This window comes from Manduca sexta, chromosome 13, assembly GCF_014839805.1.
Source record: "Manduca sexta isolate Smith_Timp_Sample1 chromosome 13, JHU_Msex_v1.0, whole genome shotgun sequence".
NCBI lineage: Eukaryota > Metazoa > Arthropoda > Insecta > Lepidoptera > Sphingidae > Manduca > Manduca sexta.
In genome coordinates, this window is record NC_051127.1 from 2949437 (window position 1) to 2965455 (window position 16019).

Consider the following 16019-nt stretch of genomic DNA (forward strand, 5'->3'; position numbering starts at 1 on the left):
CGCTTTCGATGAAAGAATCCCGCTTTTTTTCACTCAAAGTTTCGAAATCCTGACTTGGGCAAAAAAAATATCTGGCAACGCTGATTAAAGTTCTAATTGTTGTCGCTTAGTATTTATGGGCAGTCGCTTAGCAGGCGTGGTGTATCAGTGAATTAAAATATTCCCAATCATCATTCAAAAGAAACAAATTGTTGGATATTATTATATATTTACTAATTCCTTATAAATTCTATCTTCTGGGATTATATTTTAATAATGCATTTGACCTCACACTCTTCTGTCGTAAAATTCTATATATTTCATCAAAACTAGTTCGCGTCAAATACTGTTGGATTAGATCGTAAAAAACACAATTTTATGTTTTAACTCATCACATTTTGGACATAAAATGTTTCATTTATAAATAAATGTAAAGTTTTTCGCGTCGTGCGCTGCACGGTTTTAAAACTAAATTAAACGGTCGTAAAGTCTTCAAAGGTTTTTAAAAAAATAAACTGTTTTACATTGACATTTGAAGATAAACAAATCGAAGATGATAAGAGAAAAGAAAATGAATTAAGCGCCAATATCATTATATCTGAGTAAGTTCTTATTTATTTTTAAAATAGTAATTTTTAGAAATAAATTCTTTTCATACGAAATTTTGTAAAGCGCTCAAATATACCTCGAAAATTTTCTCAAAGATAATCGTATTAAAAATTGAAATCTCGCCTAAGGAACCTGCACGCCATTATTTTTAATATTCTACGGAGGTTAATTACTCGGAATTGTTACTTGCCGTGGTGGAATGCTTAATATTTTCCCGGAAAAGCTTTCAGACAAACTTTGCGCTAAGTCTTCGACTTACGAAAGACGTATGTAAAATATTATTAGCAACTGTTTACGTTAGGGACTAGGTCTTGCTCGCGGCTTTGTTCGCGTGAAAAGCCTTTTCTGCTATAAAGTCCCTAAAACTCTGCAAGATTCTAGCGCCATCTTTTAGGTAGTTAGATTTAAAACTTAAATTATTTTTTACTAGCTTCCGCTCGCAGCTTCGCCCGCGTGGATTTCGGACTTCAAAAATGGAGCCGGTCGCGAACGTTTGAGAATGTTCGTTTTAGGAAGCTACTTGCTAGGTGATTCGCTAGCCTCTAGGTGCCAAGCAAGCCGCCTGCCTGTGCGTTCGCGACCTTATATATATACAAAAGTAATCCTTATAGCATGATTCAGTATTCACGCATGATGGTTTATTATTAGCGTATTTCATGTATAACTTTGGTGTTTCTATACCGATTTCTATGATTCTTTTTATGGAATATTTAATAATGTTAACTTTTTAATTAGGGATGACTGAGAGTGTTATAAACGTAAGAGTAGACAAATATAATAAGAAAGCTTCGAACTGCTAAGCTATCGGGAGTTACACGTGTTATTGTGAGTCAACCATAAAAGATAGACACATGCTGTCGTGGGATATTTTTTACATAATTTTAAGGAGAACATTTCCGTCATACATGATTTCTGTGTAGCTTTAACCATTAAGGTTGCACACGCGACGGAAGCTTAAAAAATGGAGTAACTTCTCCCGTTTTCCCAACATTTCCCTTCACTGCTCTGCTCCTATTAATTGTAGCGTGATAAAAAGTATACTATAACCAGCACAGGAGTATGACAAATAATTGTACCAAGTTTCGTTAAAATCCGTCGAGTAGTTTTTGTTTCTATAACGGTTATACAGACAGACAGACAGACAGACAGACAAAAATTTTACTAATTGCATTTTTGGCATCAGTATCGATCCCTAATCACCCCCTGATAGTTATTTTGGAAATATATTTCATGTACAGAATTGACCTCTCTACAGATTTATTATAAGTATAGAAGAAGATAGATAGTAGCAAATAATCGGGTAAAAATGTAGTCTGTATGTTAATCCAAGATATGGTTTACTCGTGTGCCAAACTCCATTCTAATTCGTTCAACTGTTTCTGTGTTTACTTCTAACAAGTATACAAACATCCAAAAATGTTTACAATATTTATATATTAATAAGATAAGGTAAGAAGAACAAACGATATCATTTTTGTTATGAAACTAATTTCCTAATTATTTATGTTGATACGGGTATTAAATTATTAATGATCTTCGAATTGTGATGATTTGAATTATACGGTTTTTATAGCTGTACTAATGTCAGGGGGGGGGGGGGTAACATTATAGTGTGAATTAGCCATGTTTAGTGTGAAATAAAAAAAAATAGCACTTATTAATTGAAAGTCTACCTAAAGGCGTAAAATTTAAGACGTTAAGTGCAAAGTTATAAAGGTCTAATAATGATGTTTTTTTCTAACAAACGATGGTAAGCTTGAGAGATTTCCTCACAAAACCTTCTACACGCATACACCTTTTATCTAAGAAGGGGCTCAACTAGTGCTTCCACTTTCCACCGTTTGGATTCCTTCCGATAATGTGATAGGGAGCGAGGCTCAAATTCTAGACTCCACGCAGATGTTGAGTAAGAAATCCCCATATTAACCCGGGATTCCAACCCGAAACCTCAGCACTGCAATCGTACCATAATACAACTGCGCCACCGAGGCAGTAACAACATCTTAATTATGATAAAAATTCTTTTAAATGGACATCTAACTTTGCTTGTCGCTATCCTAGAACTTGGTCGTTAAAGCTAACATTTTGAGTCCTTAGTTTAATTTTAGTTTTTACCCAACTACGTTTATCACTATCAACTCTTACGGTTTTAAAAGCACTTTATTTTAAGTGCAAGAGAAAATGAAATTCTTGGCTTTGTTACGTCGCGTCGTCGGCAAATAGGTCATTGTGAGTAAAGAATTGCAAATAACAACACGCTTCTGTACCGCGAGGGTGAACGGAAATTTCCACTGCACTATGAGGTTTTTTAATATTACTAGGTCTTGGGAACCCGTGTGGGTAACTTTATTAGAGTTCAGGTGCTGGCGGCGCAGAGATGGTTGCGTTGGTCAATTTCTGTTGCGAGAAGCCGAGGCATTTATATACTAAACAACTAAAATAGGCGTGATGTTTTGATGATGCGCTGGGATTGAGTTTTGTCCACCTTTTAACCATTCTGAACCGCTTAAGGCTACTTCGTAAGACCGGCGACGTTACATAACATTTCAAGTTTTGTATTGTATCGTTTGTGAAATTTACTAACCGCCATTTTTAAAAATCTTTTTTCTTTATATATTTAAAAATGGACCAATCAGAACAAAGAATTTTTTGACATGCGTACAAATGACTCATTTTAAAATTGAATTTGGAATCTAAAAACGGTTGTAAGTCTTGTCTCAGTTGTATTTTTTTTAAAAACACTTTTTATTAATTTGAATATAGAACATTATTTCGGTAAAGCGCTATTTAAAACGTAAATAACATCCTAACTAAAATTTAATTTGGACCAACGCGATCCGCTGAAGTGCTCGTTTGTTTGGTTATTTGAAGCTGTTTGCGCTGTGCTGTTTGTTTATATGAATTATATATTATCTGCCTACCGTGTAAATAGCGTTAATGTTTTTGATATTTAATGATAATGGTTATGAATACTACATTTTACCTAGTTATTTCATTATTCGTTATCGGCTATTCGCGCCTTCGAACGGTTAGCACTAATTATAATCTAGTCAGACTGCTGGTGATCTGAAGCCACCATCCTTTATAGAATCACTCACTGGGTGAATATGAAGATTATTTAAAAAATCATTAAAATCGTTGCAGCCATTTGGTGTACGTATACATACATTCATTTAGGTATGTAAAAATATTTATTTGTTTTGTTATTTCTTACAATGACGAGACGACCTTGCCATTCGCCTGATGGTAAGCGATACGACCGCCCATAAACAGTAGAAACACTATCTAACACGTTGAATTACAGAGTATTGTTTGGTATTCCACTGCGCTCGCCATCCTGAGACGTTAGATGTTAAGTCTTATTATATCTAGTAGTTACACTGGATACAATATCCTTCAAACCGGATCACAACAGTGACTACACACTGCTATTTGGCGGCAGAAACAGATATTGCGGTGGTACCTACCCAGCTAGATTGCATATCGCTTATTGCGCTCTTTTAACAACTGCCACTTCTTTAAAATTCAGTAATACACAATTTCATTACTTTTGACTTCTTGATTAATTACCATCAAGAAACATGTAAGCCAACCCTAAAAATGACACAGTATTATTAAATTCACAAACCTAACCTTAAAATATTACCAACTTTAAAGTGTTCCCGAACCGAGAATATCGTACATAAAATTAAATATACGGAAAGAATAACATGGTTATCTGTAATAGAAATCTCTGGATTTATCGGGTTTGCGGGCGCACTGGCTTCCAAATGAAATATAGGCTTTGGTTGGTTTTTTTGAGACACCACTGCTATTGGCGCGCTCTCTGAGATTCGGGGGGATTTTTGCATTCGCCCCTGTTTAGTGATATATTTTCGCGAAGGAACTTCTGCGAAAATTGAGGTATATTTGGATGAGTTTGTAGTGGAATTTTGTTTACGTGGGTCAACTAAATGTAGGGAGTTAATGGTCTCTGACCATTCTGTAGAAAAAGATGAGAGATGCAATTGTGAGAAACGTAAAATTTCTTTGTCTTTTGTCGTATCTACTTTCTTTTTACTCAACTGTATATATTGGGATTATTTTTGAGTGCGACTACCACGCTGAGGTTATGGGTTCGAATCCCTGTTGAGCCAAAATAATTTAGACTGCGTTTTTCCATCTTAAAAATTATACATTCGCAGCTCGGAGTCGAAAGAAAGCACGTAAAGCCCTTGGTCCTGCGCCTGATCTCTCTCCGGTCATGTCGGATTGCTGTCTCACCGAACCATGAGAGTGAAGGAACAGATAGTGCACATGTGTATTGCGCACACACTTGTGTACTACAATATCTTCTGCGTACTTGGTTGATCTCCGTTGAGATTAGAAATTCGAAAAAATTCGAAAAATTCGAAGTTCGGCTAGGAGAAATTTATTTATTCATTGATTCATATATTTAAATTTTATTCTGAAACAATGGCGAGTACAAGAGGCTAGGAGTGCAGAACCGTAAGCGTAAACTAGTCTAAAATTTCTTTACATAATTTCTCTCAAGTTTAAATTTTCAAATAAATTCTGGTATTAGCCTGCAAAAATAATTTTATTAGACCCGTCATTCTAGATCTTTCCATACGAAGAAAACAATTTATGTGATAAGATTTCTGGAAATTGCTTTCTGTCTTTCTTTTCGTTTCCATTCAATTTATTGGCCGTTACAAACTGAATGATATTTATTACTAAGATAATTTATTGAGGCCTCAGAGTCTGCTATAAAATCTTTTTCAATACTTTTTGTTTATTGTTTTGTATTTTGTGATGCTAGATTTATTGTATTGTCTAAATTCCTAACTGTTTAAAAATTATGCTAACTTAACTGATCTGCTACCACGAGAACCAGGTGTACTGTGATTGGTAGAATATTAATAATGGTCAAGGCATTGGTGAAACATTTGATAGTCATTGTTTTGTTGAGAACTTATCTTCTTGTACTTCTTGTTTCTTCATAGTACGAGAAGCATTTAAAATAATTTTATGGTACTGAGCATGTATTAAAAAGCTGCGATGGCCTAATTGGGAGTGGAACGGAATGCCGAGACGAATGCCCGTAGGTTTAAATCCTAAGGACACACACCTCTGTCTTTTCTAAACTTATGTGTGTATTTGTGAACTATCGCTTGCTTTAACGGTGAAGGAAAAATTGTGACGAAGCCTGCATACCTAAGAAGTTCTCTATAAGAAATTTAAGGGTATATGAAGTCTGCCCATCTGCACTAGGCCAGCGTGGTGGACTAAGTCCTAATCCATTTCAATAGTAGAGCAGACCCGAGTCCAGCAGTGGGACAGAATATTGACATAAGATCGTGATGATCTCCCCGAAGGTTATCAAGTCAATATCGAGTCGGTTTTTACCTATACTTTCTGATACAGATATAATATGAAATGTTATACCTGCCGTTCATACTACAACTCCATTATGAGAAATGAATTTCACCAAGTTTCTGAGAAACGACATAGCCTATTTGTCATCAGTACAATCCTTTATCAAATACTCCTCACAGAATGACAGAAAATATGAAGGAAAAGCCGATACCTGGAAAATAAACATGGAGATAAACGTGCGTGTGTGTACTCGCGAATCGAATCAAAGTGTACCTCATTTGCGAGGAACGAGGTCTCCGCGCCGCTGTAAATACGCGTATCTTCGGTGTAGGTATTGTTCGAAGCTTGGCTCAGACAAACGAGATTTTCCAAAATAGTTCCAATGTACATAAATAAACAAATAAAAGGTTTTTTGCCAGAATAGCATATGTATAAGCCACCAAGGTTTACGAACAAAAAATTCTATAGTCATCTGACATTTGTTTTAAGATATTAAAAGTAAAATATATTTAGATACGTTTTCACATTATCATTGTTAGTATTATGACATTATTGTTAGCATCTGATGGTATGAGTGATGTCGTCAAGATAAAGTATTGAATGGCAACAGATGGCTATCTCATACCACTTTACACAACCATGTCTTAGGAGGATATAAAAAAAATGAAATAATATGCATGGATGTTATCATGTTCTGACACAGCGGCTGATGTATTAACAATGCACTTTTTTAATTTTATTATTAACTGCCATTTTCTAATGTAACATTACGAAACCGTAGGCAATTTCGCGCAATACGCTACTACAAAAACAATTTTACTGATAAGTCACTCGTACGCGAGGGGCCGTTCAATGAGTATCACACGTCTATTTCTACCGCCAAGCAGCAGTGTGCATTGCGTTCCAGTTTGAAGGTCATTGAAGCCAGCGTATACTGGGCATTATTAGACTGAACATGTTTTGTATCAGGGTATGCGCAGCGGAGTGTCACACAGTTTGTAATTCAAAATTCTGAATGATACAATGGCTTTTTTTTTTTATTTTATTATTTGTTTAGGGTTTTTGTTCACAAGAACATACCAACCCCATTGTATCATACAGTAGAAATTACATAGATTGAGAAATTGACGTACAAACTACATATCTAGATGATGGTCGCTAAATTACAGAGCCGCTTTGCCACATCAGTCCTGGGACACGACAGGATGGACTGAATCAAACCTACATCTAATTTATTAAGTTTAAATTGCCTAAAAAATTCTTCCCTTTCTATTTTTTTTTGATACAATGGCTATGAATGGCAGTATCACTTATCAAACGATCGGCATGCTCATCTCGTCCATCAATTTTCAAGTTAAAAAAGGCTATATTTAGTACGATAGTCGCCATTATATTGACCAGTCTTGCTTTCCATACTCAAGAACTAAGTTCGTAGATACACAACATTTATAATAACTAGTAACATAAATACTTTTGATATACAACGATGTCGATGATTATGAGATGTAGGGCGGGGGGAGGTCGTCGACCTCTCTCGTATGCGGGCAGGTGCATTCGTCGGTTCATTGCGCGGCTGCGCTCTTGTCATATTGCATCGCACTTTGCCATTGATGTTGGATGGAAATCGTTTTTCAAAAAATGATGCAATATAACCGTTATATAAGAATTGAATCTTTCACCCCCTTATTCATAGACGTTATTTATCTAAGGACGGAGCATTACTGTGATAATAAGTCTGTATATCAGCCTTGTTTATCTGATAGGTTGCTGTTTGTTCACCTTTGTTTATCTGACAGCCAACTAGATTGGTGTTTTTTCTCAATATTAGCCAATCACAATGGCCCTATGTCTACGCACTGCGAAGGCTGCCATACCGTCAGCACTAAGAAACAGACTTGTTATCACAGCAATGCTCCGTCCTTAGATAAAAAACGTCTAAGAATAAGGGGGTTAATCTATATTTATATATTAAAATGAATAGTTATTTCCTTCGGTCATCCCATCATGCGTAAACGGAAGGAACAATTTCGCTAATTCTTTTTTTGTTTCGTTGAAAAAAAGGAAGTTGAGCGAAACATTAGAGAATTAACGACAATATAAATTGTACATAATTGTTAGGTTTTTGACAGCATGACAAATAACTCTCAGTGATTGACAGCATTCGCAATGCAAATACTGGTGGTAGATCTCTCATATGTGAGAGTCCGCCTGAGTTGGTACCTCCGCAATGTCTATTTCTGCCGCCAAGCAGCAATGTATAGTCACTGTTGTGTTCCGGTTTGAAGCATATTGTAGCCAGTGTAACTACTGGATACAGACTTAATATCTCATGTCGCAGGATGGCGAGCGCAGTGGAATGCCAAGCAATACTTTGTAATGCAAGGTGTTGGATGGGCATAAATTCCAGACTGCGGGCTGATACTGAGAAGAAAAAACAAATATCAATTTGCCGGACCTGGGAATCGAATCCAGAGCGTTGCCGTACCGCCCATGCAGTACAACGACGCCACCGAGTTTATTTCAGACCATTCATTGCATAAAGTCCCTCATATTTGCGGTGTTACTGCATACAACATCCTACCCCAATGTCCGCGTCACTTCAACACCAAAGCAAAACATTCCGTCAGCCATTACTACAAGATTCAAAACCCGTTCACTCACCACCGCCAAAATCTACCTCAAAATATATGCGGAGAACATTTTCATGGGAATAATGTGGTAGTTTTAATAGTGCAATTGCTTAGATTGTTGATTTTTTTTTGTTTTTAATTTAAAGTGAGAGGCTGTCTTAAAGCACGTTATTAAATCTTCACATAGGTTTCTTTTTATTCAAATACTAAGAAGCGAGGAAGGGTAAGTATTTTAACCAACTAAGTATGTATACATTTTATGTCCCATTCTATAGTCGTTTTTAGTAAACATATTTTGACAAATGTGGTGTCTATTGAGTATGTATGAAACAATATTAAGTCTTCCTAGTGGAACATTTTTTCTTTGGTCTATTTAAAATGATTCTGATGGAGCTTTAGGTTCGGGTTCAAATACAGTTTTCACTACATTCCAACCTCTAAGGCGACTTTGCGGTCATGGGATCACTGATCTTACGGTCCAGCGTTAAACCTGATTAGAAATTTAAATATCTTTCTATGTTTATACAGAGAATTCTCACGTTTCCAAAAATCTGTACTAATAATTATTTCTCGCGTCTTTTCGTTTGTCTAACCTCAGAAACTCTTGAACCAATTGCGATGACACTTCCAAGCTTATATAGTAGGCAGACAAAGCCACGAGTAATAGGAGCATAATACTTTTTATATTCCATAACTCAAATATTAAGCATTAAAGTAATTTCCTTTGATCTGTAAGTGTCCGATAATGTATTTGCTGAGTGCCAGCGTCGGAACATCCCTTGAATTAATTATGCGTTTAATTAATTTTTTTCACCCTCCGTACCTGTTTCGGTTCGGATTTTTCCATTAGTTTTATGTTTTCTAATTAGGTCAGATGTTCATAGTATTACGGTTGATGACGACAGTATTTTTTTTAGTAGATCTAGCTGTTTTAAATATTCGTTTTTGTAAGTGTGTGAAGGAAATTGTACCTTAGTGTACTGATAATAATATTTATCGTTAATGTGATTTGCGAAACAATTTGGATATTTGACTGTTGTATATATAAAGGCATATATTGCTATATATAGAATGATATCGGGACAATACTTATTATTCCTCAATTAATATACACAATTCGTTTTAATACGAAAAAGAAAAAAAATTACTGAATATTTATTTATAAAAAGAACCTAAATACGATGTCATAAAATTATATTTAAGAAGGTAGTTTTTTAGTCAAAAATTGCTAAGATTCATAATTCTAGTTTTCTAGCTTTCATTAGTCATTTCATACAACATGATAATTCTTACCATATTGAATTGTCATTCTTTCAAAAATTGTCTCTTACTGACATTTGGTATTCATCGACGAACTTCAATTTAACGTGTGATCTACATAGTATTTGTTACTTACTAAGTACGTGTTGTCCATAATTTTATGCAAGATTTATGACTGATTTATGAATATTAATTCGTCATAGCTATCATTTAAATATAAACAAAAAATCTGATTTTATATTTATAATGTCTTACTTCTTCTATATACTCGTATCTCACTTTCTTTGGTAATTAAAACTTTTGGGTGTATATAAATTCTAACCTAGAAATAAAAAGGATAGGTACACAACGAGGTTTTTGAACACAACAGCGTTGCTTGAGGGCAGAAGTAGATAAAGTGTTGGTATTCAGACTATAAGAGACCAACATAGATAACTTTCTCGTAAGATTATGAGCACTTTATATGCACTGTTTTATGTAAGTCGCATCTGTGAATTCACCAAGAGTTTTAAAGTTTGCAGACGTGTCTAGCAATAATATATGTACAAAGCTTTCAGTTTCCCAAGTGATTTACTGAGCTATTTTATAAGGGCAAGCAGGAAGGATGGTTTTATATTTTGTTTATTTATTAACATTATAAATACTTACGCGAGACATATTAAATTACTAGACAGCAGTGGCGAAGGATCCATATAACCCGATTCATGCCGGCTTCCCTTTTCTAATTATTTAAAATCGAATTAGAACGATCTGCAGACCGCATTTATGCATATTAGTACCTATGTATATTTCGGCTTCCCTTTTGGAAAATTTCACCTTTCGCCACTGCTAGACAGCAAAACAGACACAAAAGCGGCGATAGCCTAGAACGGACTGTCGAGACGAATGTCCGCAGGTTCTAATCCCAAGGACAACACCTTCGATTTTTCTAATTAATTATGTGTATTCTTTGTGAATTATCACTTGCTTTAACGGTGAAGGAAAACATTGTGAGGAAACCTGCATACCTGAGAAATTCTATATACGAATTTTGAGGATGTGTGAAGTCTACCAATCCGCACTAGGCCAGCGTGGTGGACTAAGGCCTCTCAGTAGAAGAGGAGGCCCGTGCCCAGCATTAGGACAGTTTATAATACAGGGCTCAGGTTATAAAACAGACACGTATTCTTAGTCGGAATTGTCGACCAGTCATCACCGCCCATGACGCTTGAATTAGTTTCTTTTATTTAAAAACATGTATGAGCCGTTTCTCATTCTAACTTTATAATAATACAATAACAGCCTTGTATTATATACTGAACCATTGCCGAGCACGGGCCTCCTCTATTGACAGGACTTAGTCTAATTTTCCGTATGTCATAAGTAAATGTTGCTGTCATTCGGCCATGAAATAATCTCCTAGGCTATTGTTTTATTTTTTCGTGTGCATAATTTTCCAATTCGAAACACTCCTTACATAGACTGGACATTCTAGGAGTATGTATAATACAATTACTGGGGTTTCCCCTTTGCAGATTCATGATGGTTCCCTAGCCAGTCCAAATTTATAGAGTACTCTTTGAACTCCCCATGATCCGTCAAAACGGTTTTGAATTTGTTCAGCTACTTTGTGGCTGACAGCATGGGTGCCTCCAAGATTATTTAGGGAGGTGCATCTGCATAAGTAGGTACTACATATCATTTTATTTTCAAATTAAATTCGCGCGGGTATGTGATTATATTAAGCCATAATAAAACCTCTGTGGTCCATTGTTTCTATTGTCATTCAGTTATTTGTATTGTGATTTGTTCCAGTTGCACGTGCCCCCCCCTTGCACCCCCTCCCGGCGCCCATGGCTAACTACAAAATTTAATAACTTTTAAAGTCGATTTTAATTAGTTGTACCTACAATTATACATTCCTATTGGTCTAATTCCAGACATTAATCCATAACTCGTATAACCTCTAATGTATTAATTCCTAACCGATTTTCCCTAATTAATCATCTGATATTACCAGTCTTTAACCGTTCAACCCTTTTGACACAATAACGTGATTATTTCAGAGGCCCTAAATTGGTTTTGAGGTTATTGTGTGAATGCGTTTGACCCCGCGCACGTCCTTTAGGGCCGTTAGGGGTTTTATAGCTCCGGCTAGTAATTTATTAACATTTACTTTATAACAAGCGTGTACCGTTTGTAGGTCTATCTATAAAGTTATGTTTGAATCCGTTATTTTTTATACGAACACGGGAAATTTGCCGCACCTGATGGTAAGTCGAGTTGGGTCCAATAGAATGTCGATTGACGAGAGATGATTACCTCGGCAGTTGACACAATTATGCCGGCTTGTTGGAACCGGATATATATAGGCTGATCCCGGAACGCGACACACTTACTTCGGCCGCTATGGCGGGTTTTAACCACATGTGTACGATGGTGCTATGTGGGCGGATGTATAATATACCACCAGCCAAAATTTTACTGCCTCGGCGTAGTTGTATTATGGTACGGGAGTGATGAGGTCTCGGGTTCGGTCCTGGTTCAAGTAAGTGATATTGGGGTTTTGTACTTAGTATCAGCCTACTGCTCGATATGGCGATAGGCTCGCTCTATCACATCAGCACGGAATACGCACGGTGAAAAGTAGGTGCACTAGTAGTGCCTCTGCCTACACCTAGAAACTACGTTATTGCTAAGTATTATAGACCTCTTTTTGTTTGGGGAACTGATATTAATGCAAGCAAGAGTAAATACAAAAGCAAACTCAAATGGAATTACGCATTTTATCAAGATAAAAAACTCCATGATTTGATTCGGGATATAAGCTATGTGCCTAATTTCATACAAATCTAACAATTAATATTTATTCGGTATTGGCTTAAGTTTGCTCAATCTTATATTCAGTATAGACGACAGTAGTTGCTTTTCTTCATTACATTTCACTGAGGCATGTAATTAAACGACTACTTCAATATAAAAATATAAAGAAGATTAATAACTTGAGTAGATGTTTTCTGGAATGTTTGCTATTAATCTTGGTTTATTAGTTTTCATAACTTCAACCGCGTCTGTGGAGTTCTCGTCTAGTTGCCGGGTTAGTATTAAAGTGAAATATTATTCTAATTATTGGACATTGTGGGAATTTGGGATGTCTGAAGACTGGGGAAGAATTAAGATATATATTGTTCTATTATACAAAGTTTTGGGTAGACTTGGTTTATTTTTAACGTATGCTTAATATTAGAGTTTTGGGAAGAACGCCGAGGACCACAGAGGGCGTTATATATTTGATACAATTGTCATTGTCAGATTTGACTGTATGCTGTTTAGACCTCAAAAAAGGTCCCCAGAAAAGAACGTAGACAATTTTTCGCCACGTGCGCCCAAGTAGCTAAGACTGCCCTTGAAATATATTAAGCCATAAGGGTTCCATTTTTATCTACAGAATACATAGTTCAGCATAACGCGTCTATACAACAATCTCGTGTATGGTATTGACGCGTTAGCTTTTTTGTGGCCTCCTACAATGTTAGAGTGGTAGTATATAGTAATATTTCTAAAATACCTATGTACAGAAGTTCACGAACCATTAGTAATGGCCATGATTTGCGGTGAACACTTCTTAAGTGGCTCACCCACATGCAGCGTCTGCTACAAAAACTCTAAATAATATCTCCAGCAATACCGCAGCAACCACCTAAGACAAGATGGCGGCTTGTGTTTTGAGATACCACCATGGCAGCACCGGCCGGTTGAGTTAGATCAACATCTGGAGAAGCTCCGGGAGCGGTGGGGCAACTCCACCAGAAGGTCGATGATGAGGAGTTCGCAAGTGGCTTTGGGAAACAGGTATATATTATGTATTTAATTAATAATGAGATAATTAATTGTCTTGAGCTGATATATACACACGAGTGTTCAAAACACTGAAAATACTACTCAGAATTATGTTATTTTCTTTTGGTTTGTAAATATTTGATATTGCCCAGTAACTACATTAGGTACAATGAACATGAAATTAGTATACAAGTTTCTGCATATTGTTGGTTTATAGTGGTATAATGTGTATTTATGACGCCGTGGGAGGACCTATAATTGGCTACCAAAGACATTGAACGAGAGTAAAAAATAAGGTCATTTCAATAAAGACGAGTCATGTGTACCCCGCTCTCACTATCCACTGCTACATGCGAAAAAGGAAAATATTTTTTTTTTCCATATTTTAACAACAATCTCCTCCCCGTCGCAAACACGTTAGGCCATTCGAGTTAATAGCAAAAATAGAGAAACTGGCATTTATATTTTATCGAGTGGCATAACAGTATAACTTTTGAAATCGACAATTATATTTTACTAAAGAGCATTCAAGGTCACCAAAAGTCTAATGATTTCAGTGAAATAACAAGATACATAGATACGGTCTTGGCACCATTCTTGGACACTTATCACAGGAACATTCAGAACGCATATCAACAAATGACAGGGAAGATCCTGCGCAAGATAAAGGAAGAGATCAACACAGCTATACAGAAGAAGCAGCAGATTTACGCGGAACTGACTGATTTGGCTAATGAGCTAAAGGTTCCAGGTAAGACAATTCGTGTTATGCTAAAGATCAGGCATCCTTTACGTTTACTTCAGTCTAGGGTGCAACTTAGCTACAATATTTAGATGGTCTTCAAAGAAGCTACTCTAAATATAGTGGTGTATGGCCCAGTGTTTAAAATGTGGATAAACCAGTGAGGTATACAGCCAAAGAAAATGAAGATTTATTAGTTGATCGCAGAACGCATAAACCAACAATTAGGTCATCTTATTAGTGGACTAATATTCATCAAAAATCCTAAAAGTGATTGTGTAAATTAGTATGTCCTGATAACATTGCACCTTTACATGTATACACACTCGTGCCCTCATCCCATAGTGGTAGGTAGAAACGATGGAGCGCCACATACTATAATCTTGACACAACTCTTTCACATTCATAGTTCTACTTATACATTTACGCCGATTAAGGGTGCCTCACCTGCCCTTTTCGCAGATCATTTATTTGCAATATTTCTCAGGCACTCCCTTCCAGCCGTGCTCATCCACATTCACATGTTATACATTTATGTAGCTATAATATACATTATTAAAATGCATCCTAATTCTTTGTAGCTATGTGCGACGAAGAACGTAGGGCAGCAAGAACCCTTGCAAGTAAGCACGTTGCACAGGTCTACGGGTGCTCTGAAGAAGCGAGAGCATCTATTGCGAAGATGGGCACCTACGCTGAAGAGATGATAGGCATCACCAGGAACCACATGCAAGCGACCATGTACGACGCCACCAGAGCCTTCGGTGCGCATGCGCAGAGAAAGATGCAGAAGTAATATAATATTTTGCGTACATCTTGGTTTTAATATGTCATTAGTCTTAGTAATAAGAAATACTCAAGACAGGTTAAGTAGAATTAATATGAAACAACTAGTCACGTCAAATTAGGTGCAATTATTGGATTTTTTATGTAAACGAGATTTTCCCAGTCAGAAGAATGGTTAAGGGAATTGAGAAGGTAGGGGGGGTTAATTAGTCATAATAATGAATAGTATAATTGTTTTTGGCAAGAATTCTAGTTTTATTGAACTTGTAATATTTTTTTACAGGATAATGTATGAAATTTAATGACTTTATATTCCAGATCCGACATAGCCTCAAGCCTCAAAGATTTATCGAAAGCAGCTGTGGCGCTGGGATATGAATTGGACTTAAGCCTGACAAACGCCAGGCGTCACAACGAGCAGTCGTGTGAGCATCTCTCTTCCTGTTGCAGCAGGGCTCGGAGACAGACCGAGGATGCTGTATCAGAACTAAGAGATCAGATGTACCAGTGTGTCTACGCTTAATAAATTTTCTTCAAATTATCATTGCATTTTTAGTCTTCTTATGTTCTTTGATGTTCTAGTTTAATTTGTCTATAGTAATTACCACTGCCTTGGTGGCGTAATTGTACAATGGTGTGACTGCAATCGATACCCAGCTCGGCTAAAGAGATGTTGGGTTTTCACAGTATCAGTAGGGTAGAATTTATGCCCGATATAGCTATGGGCTCGCCCTCTTTCATACCATGAAAGTGGGTGCATAAGTTCCGCCTTTGCCCTTCGGAGAAAAAAGGCGTGAGTGTGGGTGTAATTATTGGGTCTAAGGAGATTTAGCATC

General features: G+C 36.5%; 1 protein-coding gene across 4 annotated transcripts; it reads left to right on the forward strand.

The window, feature by feature from the left end:
- Positions 1-3656: 3656 nt before the first annotated feature.
- LOC115453557 lies at positions 3657-15724 on the forward strand. Of its 4 annotated transcripts, none has more exons than XM_037438281.1 (5): positions 3657-3765; positions 13498-13667; positions 14213-14406; positions 14979-15189; positions 15502-15724. In XM_037438281.1, the coding sequence occupies exons 2-5, from the start codon at positions 13633-13635 to the stop codon at positions 15704-15706; spliced, it is 645 nt and encodes a 214-aa protein (XP_037294178.1). In that variant the 5' UTR covers positions 3657-3765; positions 13498-13632; the 3' UTR covers positions 15707-15724. The 4 variants fall into 4 exon arrangements, with proteins under 4 accessions (XP_037294178.1, XP_030038130.2, XP_030038138.2 ...); XM_030182270.2 differs by lacking the exon at positions 3657-3765 and adding an exon at positions 12737-12912 and having other exon boundaries at positions 13546-13667; XM_030182278.2 differs by lacking the exon at positions 3657-3765 and adding an exon at positions 12738-12912 and having other exon boundaries at positions 13509-13667.
- The last annotated feature ends 295 nt before the right edge of the window (positions 15725-16019 follow it).